Genomic DNA, 22,911 nt, shown 5'->3' with positions numbered 1-22,911 from the left:
CCCATAAGACAGGGTTTCTCTGTGCAGCCCTAGCTGTACTGAAACTCACTCTGTAGACCAGGCTGGCCTCAACCCTCAGAGACCTGCCTGACTCTGCCACTCAAAAGCTGGGATTAAAGTGTGCACCATCACCACCTGGCTACAAAGCTTTTTCCCTATGCACTTTCCTATTTCCTAACACACACACACACACACACACTCCCACACACACACACACACACACACACACACACAAAAACAAAATGATTCTAAACAACCACACGACAGTGGCAGTAAGATGGCTCACTGGGTGAAAGTGCTTAATCACACAAGCCTGGGTTTGATCCAAGAACTCAGATCACATTATCCTCTGACCCCAAACGCGCACTGTGGGTGTGCTCAGATACATAACAACAATAAATACTTTTAAGGATAAACAGAAGCTGGAATAGCAATCTCCCTTCATGACGAGCCATCTACAAAGCTCACTGCGGTGGAGCCAAAGAGCCAGGTGAGCAGGCTCGGCTGGACTGGCAGAGTGCTTGTCTACCATGTAAAAGGCTCTGGTTCTTTCCTCAGTATCCATAGGTACAATGGCACACCTATTTCCAGAACGTGGGAGGCAGAAGCAGCAACATCAGGATTTTAAGGCTAGCCTGGGTTACTTGATACCTTAGCTCAAACAGGAAGGGAGGGAGGGAGGGAGGGAGGAGGGAGGGAGGGAAAGAAAAAATGAAATGAGACTAAATTGTTAACAAATTTGAGAACAGGAATTTTTCAAAATCAGAACAGTAAGTGCCATTTATAAATAATATCTCCAAGTCAAAGTCCTTTCTTCTTCTATCTTCCCAATCAGCAATATGACAAAAATACAAATACAGATCTAACCCCACCCCCGACTCATGTGCAGAGCCTCACTCGTGCTGGCAAGCCCTGGAAACAAACATAAATCCAAGGATGCCCCTGGAAATTTGAAAGGCCACTGTTGCTCCTGCAGCCTTGAGGGCTACACTTTATTATGGGAGCAGACACACACTGGCTGACGCCGGGGTCCACAGCCAACAGCTGAGATCATTAGTCCTGGAGTTACCCCCAATGCCGTCAGAGCGTGCACGCACCACCCTGAGGAGAATGTTTGGTACACTTGATAAAACACAAACTCCATATTCTGAGTTGTGTTACCCTGTGGGGACTTGTTCTTGGGATTCCACACTTGTGGAAGGACTCTTATTTAGCTGAAGACACAGCTGTCCACAAACAGGGTAGGGGCTGTTGTCTAAGACAGAGCTGGTGGATCACTGTTGATCAACACTTATCTGAGAAACTGTAGGCTTTCTAAAGAGCAAGAACTTATTAGAAAGTAAGGGCTGGACCAATTTATGACACAACAGAATGCAGTTAAAGAGTCATTAGTGTCAACATTCATTTTCAAAAGAAACTTGGAAAAGGAGCCATATTGCAAAACCAAATGTGCTGAGTCAGTTAGTAAAGGTGACCGGACAGTGGGCAGAAGTTAGCAACCAAGCAGGCCCTGAAGAGGAGGTAAGTTCATGAGTATTCTCATGACAGTGGAGGGGAAAATCAGTCTTGAAACTTAGGTCAGGACCCTTAATCAGAGATATTATTAGGGGTTCACGCTTCTCCAAAATAATATATCATCTTCCTTAAGAAGAAGGGCATTAGCCAGACCTTTAATTCCAGCACTTGGGAGGCAGAAGCAGGCAGATCTCTGTGAGTTCAAGGCCAGCCTGGTCTATAGGAGCTAGTTCTAGGACATGTTCTAAAGCTACAGAGAAACCCTGTTTCAAAAAACAAAAAAAAAGAAGGGGAGTGTGAGTGTGTGTGTGAGTGTGTGTGAGTGTGTGTGTGTGTGTGTGTTGGGATGGATCAATGCCCCTGACCTGGAGCTCAGTGGTTGGCTAGGCTGACCTCCAGCAAGCCCTGGGGATACACTCATCTTTTGCCTCCCCAGAGCTACAATTACAAGCCCATGCCATCATATCCAGCATTTTATGGAAGTACGAGCTATCCAAACTCAGGCCGCTATACTTGCATAACAATCAGAATCTCACTGTAGCCTAGGCTAGCCTTGAATTTGTGACGACATTCCTGTCTCAACCTCCCAGATGGCCTGGACGAGGTACGAAGCAGCACATCCAACAACAACCACAACCACAGACTTCCCAAAAAGGTGAGGCTAACACTGAGAACTGCAACCTAGGATGTGGGACAGAAGGGCTGGGGCTTAGCAACTCCACAAAGGCTCTGGAGGTTTGCTGTTGGACTTCATGGCTCAACGTTGGTGAAAAAGCACAATCAGCTTCACAAACCAAAAGTCCTCTAAGTCCTCATGTGCTGACTAGTTTTATGTCAATTTGACACAAGCTAGAGTTATCTGAAAGGAGGGGGCCTCAGTTGAGAAAACGCCTCCATAGGATTTTCTATAGGGCTTTTTTTTTTTTTTTTGGTTTTTGGAGACAGGGTTTCCCTGTAGTTTCTAGAGCCTGTCCTGGAACTAGCTCTTGTAGACCAGGCTGGCCTCGAACTCAGAGATCCGCCTGCCTCTGCCTCCCGAGTGCTGGGATTAAAGGCGTGCGCCACCACCACCTGGCTAGGGCATTTTCTTAATTAGAGATTCACAGGGGAGGGCCCAGCCTACTGCGGGTACTCCCATCCCTGAGCTGGTAATCCTGGGTTCTGTAAGAAAGCAGGCTGAGCAAGCCAGTAAGCAGCTCCCCTCCATGGTCTCTGCCTCAGCTCCTGCCTCCAGGTTCCCGCCCTGTTTGGTTCCTGTCCGGACTTCTTTTGATGATGCACAGTGATTGGAAACCTAAGCTGAATAAACCCTCTCCTCCCCAGACTTGCTTTGGGTCATGGTGCTTCGCCGCAGCAACTGAAACCCTAAGACGACCTTACTACTTAGTAATAAGCTTTCTAAATAGTGAAAATTAAAAGTAACATTAGAAAACCAAACCAAAGAAACTAGTAACAGGAGAAATTAACCTCAGTCTAATGAAGGCTCCATGAGAAATCTCCGCCCAATGCTCTCTAGATGGGGAAATATGAGAGAGTGTCTCTTTCTTTGTTGGGAGAGGGGTATCACTATATAGCCTTGGCTGGCCTAGTACTTGGAGTGATCATCTTGCCTCCATACATTAGGTGCTAGCATTAAAGGTATGTGTAACCATGCCTGGCTCCCATCCCTCCATTCTTACTCAATATGCTATCTGAAGACTTAGCCAGAGACCAGGAAGGTAAAATAACAAAGAAGAGAATCACAAAGAGCAGGGGAGGGCGGGGTCAGATTACCTCTGCCTGTACATGATACCATCCTGTCTTCAAAGGGCCTACGGATCCCACTGCAAACTGGAAACCCTGTCAACGTTGCTCTGAGACTAACACTTTCTACAATGTAGTAAGACACAAAATTATCATAGAAAAATAAGTAGCTCTTCCATGTATCGATAACATATTTTGCCATGAAAGAAATGGACAGGAATTAAGATAGCTTTTAGAATATTTTATTTAAAAAAATTTATAACTAGGAATAAACTCAACCAATGTGGTAAAAAGGCCTCCATGATGAGTTTTTTTAGGCTGACTTGACATGCTCCTGGGTGGCAGAACGGAAGTGTGTGGAAGTGTGTGAATTACTGAAAACCATCCCTATAAAAACTTCAATGATATTCTTCACAGAACAGCAACAAAAGTCACTTCAAAATCATGCAGAAACATACACACACATACAAAACAAACAAACAACAACAACAGGCAAAGCAATCCAGAGCAGAAAAAGCAATGCTGGAAGGTGTCACAATACCTGACCTCAAAATTTATTACAGAGCCATAGTAACAAAACAAAAGTAAGACACAAATATATCTCTAGACCAATGGAATAGAATAGAACAGAGGACCCAGAAATGAAGCCACACAGCAACAGTACCTAATTTCTGACAAAGGTCTCAAAGACATACTCTGAAGAAAAGACAGCCTCTTCAACAACTGATGCTGGGAACATGGGACATTCTCCCTGCAAAATCCCAATTCGAAATGGATCAAAGACCTTACTACAGTGGTTCTCACCCTTCCTAATGCTGCGACCCTTTAATACAGTTCCTCACATAGTGACACCAACCATAAAATTATTTTCATGCTACTTCATAAATATAATTTTGCTACTTTAAGACCTGAAACTCTGAAATGTCCGGAGTCAAACCAAGATGCAGATATAAACAAGGGCTTCGCTTTGACAAAGACTCCAGTAGCTGAGGACATAATTTCAAAAATTGACAAATGGTCACAAGTGCAATCAAAAGTATCTATACAGCAAAAGAAACAAGCAGCAGATCAAAGAGACAGAATAGAAGAAAATCTTTACCAACTATGTATCTGACAGAGGTTAACATTTATAATCTATAACCCCAAATGGCTACCCAATTAAATGGGCAACGCGGACTAAGCAGATAATTCTCCAGAGGAAAGCAGGTAGGAGACCACTAGAGACATGAAAGACTACCATCCTTCACCACCAGGGAAGCGCACGCCACAGCTGTCCAGCTCTCACGCCCTCTTCAAGAGCCTGGCTTCAGGAAAATCAACAATAACAAATGCTGGAGAGAATGTAGGCCAAGCGGAGCCCTAGTCACTCCGGGTGGGAATGGAAAATGGGGCAGCCAGTGTGGAAATCAGCATACAGGTTCCTCACAAGACTAAAAACAGAACTTTGGTGACTCAGCTCTATCACTCCTGGGTGTGTGCCTGACCGAATCCAAGTCAGAACCCCATGGAGAAACAGGCACATCCATGTTCACTGCACCACCTTTGGCAATAGTCAATGCACGGAGCAAATCTACAGGTCTGTACAGACCCAGAAAATATAGTGTGTGTGTGTGTGTGTGTGTGTGTGTGTGTGTGTGCTCATAAGGAATAATGAAATCACACCATTTGCAGAAAAAAAAAGATAATATCATGCCAAATAAAATAAGCCAAGACATAAAGACAAATAGCTCATGTTTTCTCTCCTATGTGCAGCCTAGATCCACGTGTGTACACACATACACAAACACACACACATACACAACCAGAAGGGGGTTATTTACTGTTTGGTGAGAAAAGATGGATTGGGGAGGAACTGGGCAAATATGAACAAAGTACAATGATAAATACCTATTAAAATACCATAACGAGGTCAATTTTTATGTAACTTAAAATTAAATTTAAAAAGCACAAAAGTAGCCGGGCGGTGGTGGCGCATGCCTTTAATCCCAGCACTTGGGAGGCAGAGGCAGGCGGATCTCTGTGAGTTCGAGGCCAGCCTGGTCTACAAGAGCTAGTTCCAGGACAGGCTCTAAAAAAAGCTGCAGAGAAACCCTGTCTCGAAAAACCAAAAAAAGAAAAAAGAAAAAAAAAGCACAAAAGTTTCAAAAGATCAATCGAATCAGCATAAAATGTGATGCACCAAAAAGTGGCATCAGTCCTACAAAATAAAATGAAAATAAAGTCTTATCATTGTGCATCTGATAGCATAACTAGTACGTAATAAACTGCAGACAGCAAAATAAGCTGGTAAAGGGGGCAGAACAAGACGAGGAGCAGACAACACGCATCACACCAAGACAAGGAGACAGGCCTAACACCTGGCCTGGGACCAGTCCACCTAGTTCTTTGTGTTCTCTCTGTGCACTGAGCTGCTCACATGTATGACTCCACACGGGAACCTTGAGACCCGCGCTCACACACACACACACTCCACACGGGAGCCTTGAGACCTTGAGAGCCTTGCTCACACACACACACTCCCTGACTCCACACAGGAACCTTGAGACCTTGAGACCCGCGCTCACACACACTCCCTGACTCCACACAGAAGCCTGAGACCCTAGCTCACACAACCCCACAGTTTCTTCACCTTACTGCTTTTGAGGAAAGTAAAGAATTGTGAGAGGGAAAAACGAAGACCTCAGGTTTACTACAAGCAACACAGGATGTGTACAGAAACCACTAGCAGTGAGTTCTATGAAAGACATTAAATAAAACACCCAGAAAGCAGCCTTTCACACTGTTGCGCTCAAAGGTCTAGCTATTGCAGAAAAGGTACTTCCTTGGCACATAACATACTAGATGGTAAAGAAAGGAATAGCAAAGAAAGCTAGAAAAGATCCCAATGTCAAATTTGATTTCGTGTTTCAAATACATGTGTCATCTTTACATTTCTACAATCAAACTTTCAGGCATAGCAGCCTAGGACCAGACGCAAACCTGCCTGGCCTCCCATGGCATGTTGGGTCTCGGCAAATGTTCCTGGAAACACCAGCTCTGCTTGGTGTCAGCCTGGGTCATTTTAAGACACCAGGACCCTGCCTTCAGGGTAGTTAGAGTATTGGCCATTTTCTAAAGGACATCTTACCTTTATTTGTTTCTTTAGGTGGAAGAACAGAAACTTGAATGAAAGAATTAAATTCTTAACTAGCACATTCTAAAGCAAAGATTTTTTGTCTTGTAGTTAAGAATTAACACTGAAAAATCTACATTGCTCTGTGGACTCGATTAGGATGTGGACCATGAAAAGGAAGTGCAGTCAGCTAAGATGTGGTGTTTTCACGGAAGCCCAACACAGACATGAGCCACTCTGGTTATGTGGCACTGTCTGGCCCTGCAACACTGCATAAAGGAGAAGCCCAATTAGACATTCTGGTGCCGGCTCAAACCAGAGACTCCCAGGAGTCGCTCGGAGAACACCGCTAATGCCACACTGTAGATGGGCACATTTGACAGCCAGTGCCCTGTTCCAAGATGTCACTTTTATTCATGGGCAGCACTCCAGAGGACACTTTGGCACTCAGAATCATACTCTCTGGGTTCACAATTATCTTCTCTGACCCACCAGGGTGGCTAACACAAGTGAGACATGCTATCCACCCAAATTTCAATCAGGTGCAGTCAGCAGGATGGAAATTAGATAGACCAACACCAAGGAGAAAAATACCACCGTCTAGCCAAACAGGGAAGGTAGACCACTGTGAACTATACTGTTCCTCTATAATTCAAGACCACAATAAAGCAAAATAAAATCATACTCTAGTGGATGTCTAAGGGTGTAATGCTTCCAACTTTTAAAGAATCAAAACTTTTTTCCCTTACTTCATAGCATTTCCTTATCTATATGTCAGAGACGAAGCCACATGCAGATGAGGAGGACAGCAGGGAGGGAAGCTTCCAGGTTCTCTATGCTGTGGCTTTTACATCCAGTGACTCTAGGAGGGCTTTGGGTAGGCCCAGGCCAACCTGTCAAACATCTTCACACAACAGGAGACGAGCATTGCCTTGTACAAATTTTCATATTTTTCCAAAGCATTCCCACATAATCAAGACTTTTTAATTAAAAAAAAATCATCCATGATCCTTTTTGTCCTTTTCTTCCAGGAACAAGATCAAAGCCGCATCTACTGTGGCAAAATACACTCCTCCTTAACACTCTTCTTAAGAAAGAGTGTAAAAAAGTGTCTTTGGAGAAGCCTCCCTCTCACACCGCTGCTGCTCATGGCCTCTTTGCCTCCCCCTGTTATCTGGTGGCACAGGGAGAGGCCGGAGGGAGGCCACACCACTCTTTCCATTGCACCGCGCCTCACTGCAGGGCACGGTGCTCCACCAGGGTCCCTTCCTGCCTTTCCTGGTGGCCTGCTGATTCTCCTACTCTGAACCAGAGAAGCACAGAGGCACTGAAGTGGTGAGCCCAGGGGAAGAAAGGTCTGGGGATCTGAACCACTGTTAGTCGCTCTGTGAGAGAGAAAACAAGTGTTGCAGGTGCAGGGTGCTGCAGGCAGGTCTGACGTGACGTCTGACGTGACGTCTGACGTGACGAAGAAGAGACCTGGGAGATGGTTCAGAAGCAGAGCCAGCATGGGCCTCGTGGGTACCACTCCTTCTCTCATCCTCACTAGCACCCGAAGGGTTCAGAGCTCCGCTTTATAGCCACACACTTGAAACACATATGCGTGTGTGTGTGTAGCATGTGGTGTGTGTACGCTCTTCCACTGGCTTGAGCCAAAACAATGTCTTTCTGATTTTCCAATGTTTTGAACCAAACTAATTCAGAGCAGGTGAGTGTTTTGAAGGGAAAGAAGGAACAAGAACCCAAGAAAAGGTAGAAGCTTTACAAACAGAGAGTGCACAGCAAATATATTTTAGTTTACCAAGACACCAGGCTTGCTAACTGAGTAAGTATTTCTTGGGTAAAAACGCCCTATTTCTTGGGTAAAAACGCCCTAACTCGGTGGGATTATAATTGAGAAAACGAATTCCTCAGAAGACACAGCTAAGTAAGTAGCAGCTACTATTGGTAATGATAATCACGGGGTTGTGCACACCTCACGTGCTTTTGGTACTTTGTGTGGCTTTTTTAAAAATAAAATAAATAAAATAAAAGCAGTATGCTTATTTTCTGGTTTAAAATAAAATGCTATCTTCACTCAATTGAAAAATAACATTTTCGTTTCTGCTAAATTTAACACCGGGGGTGGGGAATGGAGCAAGGAACAAAATGTGTTCCTAGAAACCGCATCAGCAGCGGTGAGCCGCCGTTGCTTAATTCAGGCTCAGGAGTCAAGTCACAATCCTTGGCCAAGTTCCCCTCGTTCTGCACATTCAAAGAATCTTTATGGCGCTAAATGGACCACTAAATCCTTCAAGAATCACTGAAAGGAAGCACTTCCTCCGAATTCTCTCTCACTTCACAGAGCCCATGCATGCACAACAGAAGCCACCCTGAAAGGAGGGCGCAAATCCTCCAGAAGCCTTGCACATGCAAAATGCACCCTCGGCAGCCACAGAAGGCCTGGCTGTGTTTTCCATATTCACAGCCAGTATCTGAAAGCTATAAGGGCACCAGGGGAGAGTAACACAGGTTTAGAAAAATATATTGCAAGGAAAAAAAAAGGAAAAAAAAAGAACATGGTTCTTTCTACTAGACAAGAGGAGTGTGGCCCAGCGGAGCCCATTTTGTTGCTCGTTAGGATGCAAAGTGTCTTTACCCTAACGTGCTGGACAGCTGGTCTTCCTGTTGCACCACCATTCTTTGCAACTGCTTCAGGCAGATTCTCCAGCACAGGAAAGGCATGGGGAACTGTATTTTGGCTATCAAGGTGGTTGACGTCTACAAACTCAAGCTCCTCACTTTTCCCAGAACCGAGTGAGCTCCAGGGGGTGAGAAGGCTGCAACAGACACAGATGGGCCAGCTCTGGGCAGCAGCCACGGTCCATGCATCCTTCATTAGCAAGGGCATGAGGATGCCGCAGACCAGCAGCAGCCACTTCCTCTCCACCCCCTCAAAGGCCAGCACGGCTGCTGGCAGAGCTGCCACGCAAGGCGGCTCATGGGCTGCAGGAAAGAAGTGGGGAGCTGCTAGTCTAAATTTTTCATTTCACTTGTTTATTTCCTCCGCTGCAGCCCTCTGTAGGAAAATTATTTTCTGTATAAACAAATTCATCAAGTTAACTTATTCAAGGATGGAAATAACCGGTATCACATAGCATTTTGCAAAACAAAATTGCCACTGTTGTAGTCCACTGCGTAGACGCAAACTGCTCTGGCAATTCAGCCCCAGCACTAACACAACCCAAACCCCCTATTACCTTCATCACTGCATATTCAATTTACATAATTATTCTGCTATGCTATTCAGAATTTACATGTAGCCGTATGCATTCTCGTTATCCTTGATTCAAGGATGCTATTTCCTTGTAGACATAACTGAACAAGGAGACCACAATTGACATACTCAATTCATCTGACCAATAGCAACAATGTGGCTTGACAAAATAATGGTTTGGTTTGTTAATTTATTTAACATCTCAATGCAATTATCCTATGTTTGGACAGCCAATCCTGAAAGACCATCAACAACCGGAAAGCTTCTGGGGACGGTCCTTGCCACACTTCATTGTAAATCAGCCAGTGGTCACACACATGGTGAGCTTAGCCAAGCCAATGGAGGTGCTAGCAACTCTCCACCACCCCCCTCCCACAACATCACCCCCAAACATAGGCTGCTAATAAGTCTCTGCACACACTCCCCCATCAGGTTCCTGCCACTTAGACGTCTTTACACACATCAGTGTGCTCCAGTCAAGGATTCTCAAACCGCTGACGCTTTACAACTCCTCGCTCTCGAGGGGACAGCTAGTGAGGACCAGCAGGGTGAGGGAAAGAGCTACCCTTCCTTCCTGAGCCTACAGAAAGAGCATGTGCAGGCCCCATGCAGTAAGCTGTGCGAAACACTCACAGAGACCCTAACTCATGCTCAGGATGACAGCTGCTGGCCCACCCTGGAGACAGCCCTCCCCGAAAGCTCTCTGGGCCAAGAACGGATCTGTAGCTAGCTGCACCAAGGAAATTATACACACCCAGCATTGACCAAACTGGATACCCAGGGTTGTCAGGAAGGTGCTGCCTGGGTCACTGTGACATACAGCATCTCTAAACCTACCACACAGAGTGCTCCACAGCAGGCTGGGTGTGCTCAAGCAAACTGTAAACATGGGGCCTGCCTGATGAGACTCGGGCTAAGGAAGGTGACTGCAAATCTATGTCAGAATCCCAGGATGATTCTATGCCATTTCACAATTAGGTGAGAAGATAGGGAGAAAAGAAAGGAAAAGAAAAAGAAAAGGAACTGCGATGAAAATTGATACCAAACGTTGGTGGTGCATTTCTAAGGTCCAGAAAGCCTCTTTGGCGCACACAGCTACAGCTAAAGAGGAAAGGACCATCTTCCTCACATTAGGATTTGACTTCTGGGAGACACAGGCACACACCTCCTCACACCACAGCACACCATTTACACTCAGTCACATGCTCTGAAAACAAACCAGACGGTGAGACGAAAGTCCTCAGCTGCATCTCACGCATCATGGTCCCAACACTCACCTACAGACAAGCAGGTCAGAAAATGTCTCTCTAATGAATGTAAAGATTCTGTAATGAGTTGTAATGAGTTGTAGGCTTAGAAGAATATTCACCAGGAGAAAGTGTTTTCAGCAAAGAAAACTAGATGCTGAGGGATCCAAGCCAGACCATAAATACAGAGTTATCAATAAGTCTGAATTATTGCATATACTCGGTTACCTGGACACCATAAAAGACATTCATGGCACAAAAAATAGATTATGATACACACCATCAACACATAGCATAACCATGGGTTTGAGCTATCAAGATTGTCTCGCTACCATCTCTCCGTGTGCTGGTATCCCTGCACACGCACACACAACAGAGTCCACCAGCAAAAGGGTACAGCTAGTCATCACAGAAGTGTAAGGCGTATGTGTGCAGACAAATGTTTACATGTGCACACAGGCCAGAGGGTGGAGCATGTTTTCTATCCGAGTGTGCAAACAGGCTCAGATTAACCAAGTCTGGCAATACTTCCATCTGGAAACTATATTTCCTAACATGAGCCATATTCTGAAAAATAGATTCAGATGTTTGGAACTGGTTCAGAACAGTTGTTAGAAATGTTCAGAACAAATGAAAAAAATTAGTCTTCAATGTCGTCTCTCAGATTTTCTTACCAAATAAATATGCCTTCTAGGGGGTCAGAGAGTTGGTGGGAAGTACAGGGCAAGGAGGCTCCTTCCTATTCCTTAAAGTCCCCACTGTTTGCCCTTGAAGCCACATCTAATGATGAGTGGTACTGGGTTTCTCCCACACTCCCCACAAGGACTTCAACCTGCCGTGAAGACTTACCCTGCCAAGCAGACACAATTAATTCTCTCTCAGATGCTGGAAATGGTGCTGACATGCTTAGAGCCTTCCTTCCCCTGCATGCCTTCCTATCAGTTACCCAGAGATGCTCAGAGCTTTGCCTGGGCTTTGCTTCCCCTGCAAGCCTTCCTATTTCCTATCAGTTACCCAGAGAGCCAAGTACAGTGCTGGTTTGTGAAAGAAGTTGGCTGCTAAATAAAATTTTTTAGCCAGTACAGACATTAACTCAACAGTTCATAACAGTGGAGTCCTAAAGATTGGAATGCACAAAAACCTTCGCTTTTTACTACATGAGTGACAGGTGTCCAAGAACGGTATGAGAATCAACAGCCATCCCACGCCCCTATGCAGACCACTGCAGCCTGGGGCTGTCTGCCCTGTGGCCTCGGACTTTACCCACAGCCTACCTTGACTTTTTGCTGGATTTGGGTTTTGGTGTGACAGTTTTTGCTTTCTTTTCCTTTGGCTCTTTGGGGATCTTCGGGGCTTTTGGGGTCTTGGGCTCTTTCTTCTCCTTCGGTTCCTTCAATTCCTTCGGATCTTTTTTGACTTTCGGCCTTTTCTTTTTCTTTTTTTCTTCTTGGGACCCATCCAGTGAGTTCCTACTTAGTTCTTGGTTATCAACCCCACCAGGGAAGTCATCTTTACCAAAACTTTTACTAGGATCCCCTGCAACAATGTGGTTGTTTTTCTTTTTCTTCTTTTTCTGCTGTGGCTGCTGTTCTATTGACGGCAGGTAATCGTCGCCCTTCACCAGCTGAGCGTTCTGTCCGCTGACCTGAGTCATGTCCGGCTTCTCTAGAAAGGGCTCCGACGGAGAATGCTAAGGAACACAAATGGGATTGAAATTAGTTTCTCATTCTTCAAGGTAAAGAACGGAACTGAAAGTCGGTGACTGATGTTTCGGGAGTTTTATTCTGTACTCAGGGAAGCAGACACCTACAAACTAAGGGTTGTGAGATTTGCCATTCTCTTTCAACCTGGAAACACTTGTTTAAGAGGGATGCTTTTAAGTAGGAAAATGTTACATTTTAAATACCAGTTTATTACTGCAGAAAAAAAAAACAGTGCAGGAAGGGAAAACCTGTTAGAGAGCTAGACATTCTGCACCTCTTCAACCGCAAGAACACAGGACAAGAAGTAAAATGTGTGTATATATGTACATACGTACATACATATACACAGACTGCTGAAGAAAGAGTTAGTGTAGGGTACAGTGCAGGGAAACCCTGACGTGTACTAGGGAAATACCCAGAGAGCACATCAGAAAATACTGACAAATAGACAAGATGCCGAGAAGTCAACTGAGGCAGAGTAAATGACTGGTGCACAGAGTGGCCTCACACCTATGACCCACAGACAGGGCAGAGTAGGCACAGCATCCACACGGCACACTGCGGCATCTGAGGGTCCTTTGTATTTCGACAAAACACCTGAAAACACCCCACCTGCAACCTCCAGTCACCTTCTGCCCTTTTCCTACGCTCCTGTGACAGGAGTGATCCTATGATACGCCCAGCATGGGTTTAATGACCTTACCATTACCAAATTCCCCGCGTCGGATCTTTGGACTAAGACGGTGAACCTTTTGATTTCACAGGTGTGGACAATGACATGCTAACATAAAGTAATCTGTGTGAGGAGACACAGAGCAGAGCGGGGGTCTAGCCCACACAGACTCGACACTAACATGGGATAAGCTAAGCATTATTGTGGGCAAAGGAAGAAACCTCACATTTAAGTACAAGAAATAGAAATAGCATCTTAATATCACATCCTAATTCAGCATATCCCAAGCCATATACTGAGCCAGTATGTCCGTTTACCTAAATCTACAGGAGAATCTTAGTCATTTATCTCCATCTTTCAGAGAGACACTTGAGAGCTCCAGAAGAGGATGTGACTCCCCAGGGCTCTATAAGGGGGAGAAGACCTGGATGCATCTTTCCCCCACCCAGTGTCTTCTGAGTCCATCTAGCTTCTAAAAACTTTACACACAGGAATACTTCTAGGGAGGCAGCACCAAGTTTTACCCCATCTCCCTCTGCGGCTGTTCCCAAAACAACATTTTACAAACTGAACACAGCTTGAGAAGAAGGCAGCCCACTGGTCCACAGGCAGCGTTGGCTGCTCCAAAGACCGTCACATTCAATTCTTGAGCCACACCAGCAGGGAAGAAATGCCCCAGAACCCCAAGCTGAAACATTAAAATTCCAGCCCAGGCTCCATCACCAACTGCTCTCTGGAGATGTCACTGCCCTCAACCAAAGTTCAACTTCTTCACCTGCTAAGTGAAGGACTTAGGTTCGAAGTTTCTTCCAGTATCTGGGAAAGTTGGGCATGTAGCTTAGAGTTACAGCATTGGCCTACCACGTACAAGGCCCTGGGTTTGATCCCCACCATTCCAAAAAGAAAAGAATAGCAGCAATAGCAACAAATCGGTATTAAGACACACACACACACACACACATATAGTTGTTTTTGACACCTGATTTTCTCTGTGTAGCCCTGGCTGTCCTGAAACTCCCTTTGTAGACCAAACTGGCCTGGAACTCAGAGATCCACCTGCCTCTGCCTCCTGAGTGCTGGGGTTAAAAGCGTTTATTTCCATCACCCAACAAGGCAAATCTTAAAAATACAAATTGTCTCTTCTTGGTCAAACAAAGAGGGAATAAACTCAGAAAGTAAAGGCACATCAGATGACAAAGGGGTGAGCACAAAGTGTGAGGGGCACACCAGTGCACACACACACACACCTCTTGTTCGGAGGGACAAGATGTGGTCTTATCTACCCCAGCTTTCAGATACAAGCTTAAGTCCTAGGAGGCAAAGTGGCTACCAGAAGCGACAAAAGGGAGAGAGAGGCGGTGTGGGCCTAGGTTTCTTAAAGTTAGCGCTCTTGTGGTCCACGCCTCGCCTCCTGAAGCCTTACACACGGGAAGGTGAGAGTGAGACCGGAAAGGAACTGCCCTGGGGACCTCAGCCCAGGCAAACTGCTGAAGTTCAGTTAATTATTACATATTTTAAACATAATTGACAAGGAAAAGACATTGCTTTTCTGCATGGGGCATAAAAATCAAACTTCCTTGGGAGAATCTAGTGTTCAAAAAAAAAAAAATAGAAGAAAAGTCATTGCTTGAAAGTAAGGGAAAGTCAGAACAATGATTCCAATCTGGAGCGATGAACTAACTCACTATGGGGCATGTATACCCATCTTCAACCTGCATGGCATCCACCCCAGGAGGAGATACCTGTGTCTCCCGAGAGCCTTCCCAGCACACATTTATGAATTAGAAAAAGCATTTCACACACAACACACACACCAAAAAAAAACCCTGAAAATTCATCAACATACTTTAGCGTACAAATCATTTAGATGCTTCTTTTAGAAATAAAGGAGGCCATACATAAGTGGCTCGGGAAAAAACTTTTATCGTCCACAAGAAGGGAGAAAAGTGAAGGCCCAACACAGAAAAGTATTAATGTTGTTTGCTATGCAGCACGGGTGTTTTGGTGCTATCTGAGGAGGGCAGGAGAGGTGCTCAGGGATCTGAGTGTTTACCAGACCTGCTTCTCCTCGGCTCTTTTAGAGGGAAGCTGTTTTCGTAAACATTTAACAAAGAACAGATGGTCTGCCTTAATCATGTGGGGGAAGAAAACCTGGAGCTCCCAGTAATGCCCCGACAAAGTCTCCCAGGCCCAGCTTCCTCTGCTCCCCCCCCCCCCACCAGGCGCATGGTACGGTCTTCTCTAATGCTATTTAATTTTGCAGCGGACATTTTCCCATCAATCCCCACTGCCTGACAGGTAATCAATGCCATTAACATCTGATATTACCATATAGGCCATTCCTACAACCTCTGGCGTATTAAAGCGAATGTCAGGGATTTCAGATACCAAGCGTATTTCACACATGTAGGGCTTTCTCCGTGACACAGTTCTATGATGCTTCCATATGTCTTCTGACATACTATGATATCTGTAAGAAGTGTGTTGTAGACTCTAGGGACCTACAACAGCCGACTGATATTTAAATAAGTAAAAATGGCCCAAAGTGTGTATGTTTCGTATAAAAAATTTAGTCATACTGTTTTTATCCTGAGCTCTACTGCAGCTGCTCTCACAACAATTAGGAACCACAGGAGTGAGCTCTCTGTCCAGAGCCGGAGGGGCCAGATGCGCTCATCAGAGGTGAACCAATGCAGGAGCCACAGCAGTATCTCTGCTACGAGGCAAAGCCGCCCGCAGTGCTCTGAAGTGTCACAGAAGAGAGGAAAGTGTGGTGGGACAAGGCTGGGACTGTCTGAAGCATGCTTTTCTTCTAAACGGTCTCAGGCTCAAAAGGCTGTCTTATCTTCTTTCCCACACTGCCCTAACTTTACTTCTTAAGTCTGAAACTGTAAGCAACATAGAGCAACACGAGTGAACAAAATCTCATCACCAACATACAACACACACAATTTCTAAAGCTCACAGTATTCCACATACAGGACGCCTGGGGGTGAACTCATTTTCAGACGAACATGCGTTTACTTGTTTGAATTTGCACATATGCAAACAAGCACGGATTCAAAACAATGCTTGACAAAAAGGGAGAGCCACTACCAAATGGAGCAGGGATACACTACTTCTGAGGACAGACCCCAGCAGAAACAGGGAGCTCAGAAAGAAGAGGAGAGAGCATCAGAGAGAAAAGACACTTGCTAAGGAAGTGACCCGCCAGCAAGGACTCAGGTAACGAGAAACATGGGCTTGCGACACAGCCAACGACATTCGAAATGGTTTACAAGTTACAAACTCTAATTAGTCACATGAGATGAAAATGTATTTATGATAGTTCTTTTTAAAATGACTGTGGACACATGTTTCTATTACAAACATTCCGAACTTTTGCTTTTGTTTTTCCATTACTTCTTGGGTCCTGGATCCTCTATACTCTTAAAAATTAAGCCTGGTGTCAAGACTAAGGTGTTTTGCCTTTGGGCAAACAATATAAAGATTCAGAGCACTTAGCAAAGGTTCAGTAAGTTCTACTGAGACCTATAGGAGGAAAGCACTTTTTAAAAAGATGTGGCAGCAGCTGATACACTTACTATCAGGACTCTAATTTATTCATTCAACAATATTTAAGGAAGTAATAGAGCTGCCGGGATGTTGGGGTGGGAGGACACAGACCACTTTACTCAAGCTGAGATGAGTGTCCGCCTGTCTCTGTCCCTACCGTGCGTGCGTGCGTGCATGCGGGTGTGTGTGTGTGTGTGTGTGTGTGTGTGTGTGTGTGTGTGTGCGCGTGCGTGCGTGCGTGCGTGCACATATCTTTCTGTCTATCTGCCTGCCTGCTTGTTTTTTAACTTTTGTTTTGGGTACAAGGTCTTGCAAATTGCTCAGGTTGGCCTTGAACTCGTGATCCACCTGCTTCAGTCTTTTGGGTACCTGGGATTACAGGTGAGTGCTGCCAGGCCTGAATCTAAATGCAAATAGATTCACCACACAAACAAAACCCATAAGAGCTACAGATTTGCAGGCAGCCATGTTGAAGAGGCTGTAGATCAGATGAACGATCCTGAGCCTCCTGAGTCAGTCCCAGGCCTAGAGAGCTGTAGAAGAGCAGCCTTACAGTGCTGGGTCTCTCCCACTCAGTTGCCCTGAAGGACACAGCAGAGCCAGATGCCAGGAGCACTGAAGCTTTCCTCCACACCCTCGGAGGGAGCCAGAGCAGGCAGCGCTCTCCCGGAGCGCAGGGTCCTCGTCCTCTGCTCTCTGGCTGTTTTGCTCATCACACAGTGCCTTTTGGCTTTCTTTTCTTTCCTGTATCTTCTAACCCTGACCAGGGCTGGATACTGCACTACCCTGCAGCAATGGGGTTCCTGAGAGTCAGGAGCCCACCGGCCTCTCCTGGTGTTCAGCTAACAGTCCTGGGGTGCTGGAGGGGGCACTATATGGACCGACACGGTGGACAGCAAGGTGTGAAGCTGTCCCAGGGCACCCCACCGAGTCATTTCCCTTTCAACCCTTTGCTGTCAGTTAGCTAGACATGCTCCGAGCTCCGCTAGGCCATGCACATGTCCTCTCTCTCCAGCCTTGGAACAGCCTATCTTCTCCCCCGCCCCCCGCGAAGCGCCGGATCAGGCTGGACACTGCCAAGTCAGTGGCCCTCAGCTAGAAGGGTGGCTGTGCAGCCCAGCTCTGCTGTGGCCACCATCCAAACCCAAGCCCTGAAGACTGTGGTTCTAAAACCCTAGCTAGCCCTGGCCTATCTGATGGGTGGCTTTTAATTCAATACGAATTTGAAATTTTTGCTTCAAAGGGTCAGGGGAGAACTGGAGTTTGGTTCTGAGCCACAGCTTAGAGTGTTACCGAACATTACTAACTTTTCGCCCAGATGCGGAATTGGAGTTGGGCACTGTTGTTCTTCCTGAGTCTCGAAGTAAACAAACTCTGCCTCTATTGCTCTCAATATCCCTGTCTGCTGGGCCTGTCATTCAACTTAGTAATGAGATGGAACATTCCACGGACTATTTCAGTTCCGTCAGGACCAGGAGAAGACAAGTTTGCGTCCTGCCTCCCTGCCCTGCCTTGAAAAAGCCCCCAAGCCCTAAAGAATAGGCGGCATGTGTTCCATTCAATCCGCTGCACTGCGGGGACTCCAAGCCCATTCTTTCCTCTGCCTTGTAAGTCAATTGCTATGTCTTAGGGAAAACAGCAGATAAAATCATAGGCTTACATTTAGGGAATACAGAGTTAAAACAGCCTGCTCATCTGCGTGCGCGCGTGCGCGCGCACACACACATACACATACACACACACACACACACACACACACCTAAGGTACAAAGTAAATTGATGTTAAATTGAACATGGTTTTGAGGTGTCTCCATTGCTTCATAAATGCTTGGGAAAATTAGCTCAGTCATTTATGTGAAACTTCAGTGATGTTCTCCCATGTGATGATGGCTGCTCAAAATTAGTGTGCGGGTGACCGGAATTTCCACATCTTGACCGTCTCCTTCCCACCAAGCACAGGGAAGCCGCAGGGAAGACACAAAACCACACGTAAAGGCCTATGGGGAAGCCCAGATGTTTGCATCTTAATGAAAAAATAATAACAATTAATATTTTTTAAAGGCCCGTGTCAGTAAACGTGAATAATTCCTTGTGTTGCTTGGACCACAAGAACAGGGAAGAACACGCATGCCCGATGTCCTATAAGAGTGACATGCTAGGGTCATGTCTACAACTGATCAGGGCACCTCTGGCCTCTCATAGGAAACCAGAAGGATGAGACTGTGAGGGAACTCTGAGCCGGTTTTGCACTGAGTCCCTTCTTATGAATCTCTAAACTGCTTACAGTAGGAATACCAGGTGCTGTGTGAAGAGTTCTTTCTAGAAGCAAGCTGGCAAAAACACGTCTGCGGTGTCTTACTGCTAGCCCTCATGAAGCCTGCCTCTCCCTTTCTTGTCCACTCTGCCCTCCCTTGGCAAAGATACCTCGTTAGCATCCCTGAGAGAGAATCTAGACTTCTCATGTCATTTCAGCACTGAAGCCCTCACTGTTCCCAAACCTGTGTCAAGAGCTGGAGTCTGACCACGGACACACACTCCCCCAAACTACCCGGGCTGCCAGGGATCAAACACTTGATCTTGTGTGTGTCTTCAACAGTGCTTCCAGGTCAGTCAAGATATTTCACACACAGACAAGACACTGAGGAATTCTATTCACAGACAATGAAGGCGGAGGTCAAACTCACACTTTTTAAAAAAGAAATTAATCCAGCTCAATAAACTCTGCCCTCCACGTGACTGTGTGCTTTGCCACCCCCGGCGCACTCAACAGCATGTTTGATCCTTAAAGTGGAAAACTATAGGGTCTGGCTCCAGAAAGCCAACTTACATGGCTTACATGTGTCACTTAAATAGTAAAATAGTAAAAGCAACTTACTCTGTTATTCCTATGGCTTTAAAAACCCAGACTTCAAACACTAACAGCAGGTTCCTCTCTAACACTGAGTGATCCCAAGGGTTTTTGCAGAACTGGGAATAGAACCATCTTTGAAAAGGGGGAAATTAAAGGAATTTAGGGATAAAGTTAATTTATGTACTTTTGGCAAGTTTTCCACGATCCAGAGACTGAGAGTGTAGCATATTTAGTTCACAATAAATGCTTAATGATAGACTACGATGGTCTATAAAAACTCACTCGCATCGCATCTGTGGGAGGCAGCGTTCAAAGCCTGCCCCTTTATCTCCCGGTGTGGCAGGACCTGTGTCCAGCTGAAGGAAGGTTAAGGGATATCACAGGTCTGGTCAAGGTGGGAAATCACGGGGTAGGGCTCCCTCAAAGGGGCAATTATCCCAGGCAAGCCTGACTAGAATCAGGGAGGCTTTTAAAGAGGAGAGAAGACTCCTTCCAAACTGTGAAGGAGCCAGTGGCCAGGGTGGAGGGGAAACCACAGGCATGACTGGCAGGCAGCCTCCAGGAGCTAAGGGTGGCCTCCAGTGACACGCAGCAAAGCTGAACCGGGCAGCCCTGAGTGACTGCCAAACATGGACAGACTCGGTGATCAGGATTCCAGGACACCTCAGGTCGACGTGCCGGAGGGCCTGGAGCAGTGGGGTGGGCTCAGCCGAACCAAGCCCAGACCCCAACCTAACAACATGCTAAGGAGGAAGAGGATGTGGCTAGAAGCCATGAAGTTTGTGGTAACACGTCACACGGCAATCCTCCCTGAGGATCCTTCTCCCGTGAGGTAGCTGACACACGGAGAGCATGGCGGAGCTTCCTCGTGTCTTTGCAAAGAGGCAGCGCTGACTGTGTCACTGGGTATTGTTGTACAGTCTCTGAGGTACAGATGAGAAGACAGGATGCATCCAGAGGGGATACAAATTCATCCCAAGTCACACACACGCGTGCACACACACTGAAAGGAGGCAGGACTGAAGGCTGGCAGTCTCTACAAGGTCCGCATTCCCAACCATGATACCTACCAATTCATCACTGACTGTGGGTCAAGAATCCCACTAGCTCCTCCAAGAAGCAGGAAGAGCAGGGTGTAAGGACCACCTGCACAGGGCTGGGGAGAGGCCAGTGGCTCCCACCACACCAGCTACAGTGTCACCCAGAGATTTTTTTTTTTGAAATCTTCATTTTCATGTTAATGCACGCACACAGGAGTGCGTGTGTGTACGTGAGAAATATTAAAGGCTCCTGATACTTAAACTTACTTTTAAAGAAAGTTTACTGCACATTAGAAAGAGTCTGTTAAACACTTACAGGGGACGGCGTCCCTATGACTCCTTCCAGCTGAAATCACACACAAAACAGAAGATACCAAAGCAATTAAGTATTTTATAAACACTGCTGAGGGGTCAAAGGGGGGAGGTTCATTCACTGACTAATAATGCAGTAATAAACAAACAGCAATGTTATGCAACTGAGAAAATTATTATAATTGAATCTACACAGCTGGGCAAGTCGAGAGGCTGGCTGTGTAGCTCACAAATGTTTTGTGTGGGTGGGTTTGTACTTTGGAATTGTTTGGATTTGAGTCCTTCTTAGTTAGAGTCAAGATCCTGCTCTCTTCTCTGAATACAACCCCACCACTGCAAGAGCAGGAGAGAGTCACCTACCGAAATGCCCCACTAATTAGCTGCTATTTTTACAACAGAGAAATAAATGTGAGCATGAACGGTAGGCAGCTAAACTCCGCTGAGATGCTCTCGTTGCAGACCTGGAGAGGTGTCATCTTTGCGAACGGCAAAATGAATAATGAATGACAGTGACATGTTAGCACATTGGGAAAAAAAGGGCTCAGAACAAACCGACTCTTCACATTTTCATATTTAGCGGCACGGCATTCTCGAGTTTACATCACGCTTTGAAGTTCTCCCATTGTAGGATTTATATCTTTGGCAACAAGAGCCCACCAGCAGACACACAGAGTAAGCACCTCCAACTACACATTTCAATTTAAGCTGAAGCATCAACTAGGGACAGGAGAGTCACTGGTGTATGTCCTCTTGAACTGTTGAAATCAGCACTGTACTCTTGGGTTCAAGGAACTTGGGGGGCCCACAGCTGTTCTATCAATCAAATGCAGTCTCCATGCAAGCCGTAACAGAAGTAAGGTTCTTTCAAGAGATCTTCGAGCGCGGTGCTGTCCTGAGTACCACTGGAATGTCTTCTTAATTAAAGGCTAACTCAGAACAAAATTTGTGATCTATGTCATGTTCCCATTTGCATAAAATCTAACTAACTTCTAACTCAATGGCCGATTAGCTAACTACGAGGGCAGAGGTACACATGTATCTTCAACAGGCACACATTTACATCAATGATATCTATTTTTATGAGATAAAAGTACTAAAGCTTTAATGGTGGCAATTAAAACAGCCCAGAGTTTGAGTAGCTCGATGGCTGAGTCACAGACCTTTTACCTATAATGGGACCCATTATATCTCTGCACTCAGTTTGAGGGAGTAAAAGAGGAACAGATTTTAAATACGGTTATAAAACAGCAGTACCCTCTGGGCCAAGCTGCTGGAGTTTAAACAGCTGTGAAGTTAGCCTGGCCTCAGGACCAACATCCACTAGGCAACTTCCTTTAGATTGCTCAGATACTGGCCTCTATCTGAAAATACTTAACACCGAGTAATTGATTTCTATGTTAACTTTACTACTATGTGTAAATTATATTACTTCAGGTGGCTTCTGATAGGCTATCTTCATTTCTGCCTAAAATATCAACACCTGTGTTCTAATGTTCTCATTTAAAATATAAATGAAAGGGAGAAAGGAGGAAAAGAAGATAAGTAATCTCATTAAAAAGGCTGTTTAGGCAATATTTACACATACTATTAAATAATATTTTCAAGGTAGTTTGGCATTGTTGGGTTAAAGATGTTAAAATAAGCATTTGTAAGATAGGGTGAGGAAGAAAAGAGAATTTAAGAGGTAAGTACTAATGAAGTTTCTCAGACAAGCAAAACCAAAATTAATCTGAAGATCAACGAAGATACATCAGAGTTGGAAATCTAATCGAAGCCTTCCTGTAAAATGCACTTTTCCCATTACAGAAGCAAAACTTGGGTGAGAAAGGGGAGGGAGGTATGTTCAACGCACGGCATACAATTACATGAACGTCCTAACGTAACACACTGCCAAGGACAATGAA

At 45.5% G+C, this 22,911-nt stretch overlaps 1 protein-coding gene across 3 annotated transcripts in view; it reads right to left on the bottom strand.

Moving 5' to 3' along the window:
* Chd7 (chromodomain helicase DNA binding protein 7) overlaps nt 1-22,911 on the bottom strand; it is a 179,199-nt gene that overhangs the window by 68,199 nt on the left and 88,089 nt on the right. For all 3 annotated transcript variants that reach the window (XM_038347339.2, XM_038347342.2, XM_038347340.2), the window contains exon 3: nt 12,148-12,563. In XM_038347339.2, coding sequence (XP_038203267.1) covers nt 12,148-12,563 — 416 coding nt within the window. The remainder of the gene's footprint in view (nt 1-12,147; nt 12,564-22,911) is intronic.

This window comes from Arvicola amphibius, chromosome 11, assembly GCF_903992535.2.
Source record: "Arvicola amphibius chromosome 11, mArvAmp1.2, whole genome shotgun sequence".
NCBI lineage: Eukaryota > Metazoa > Chordata > Mammalia > Rodentia > Cricetidae > Arvicola > Arvicola amphibius.
The sequence above is the reverse complement of the archived record's forward strand: the minus strand, read 5'-3'. Positions and strand labels throughout refer to the sequence as shown.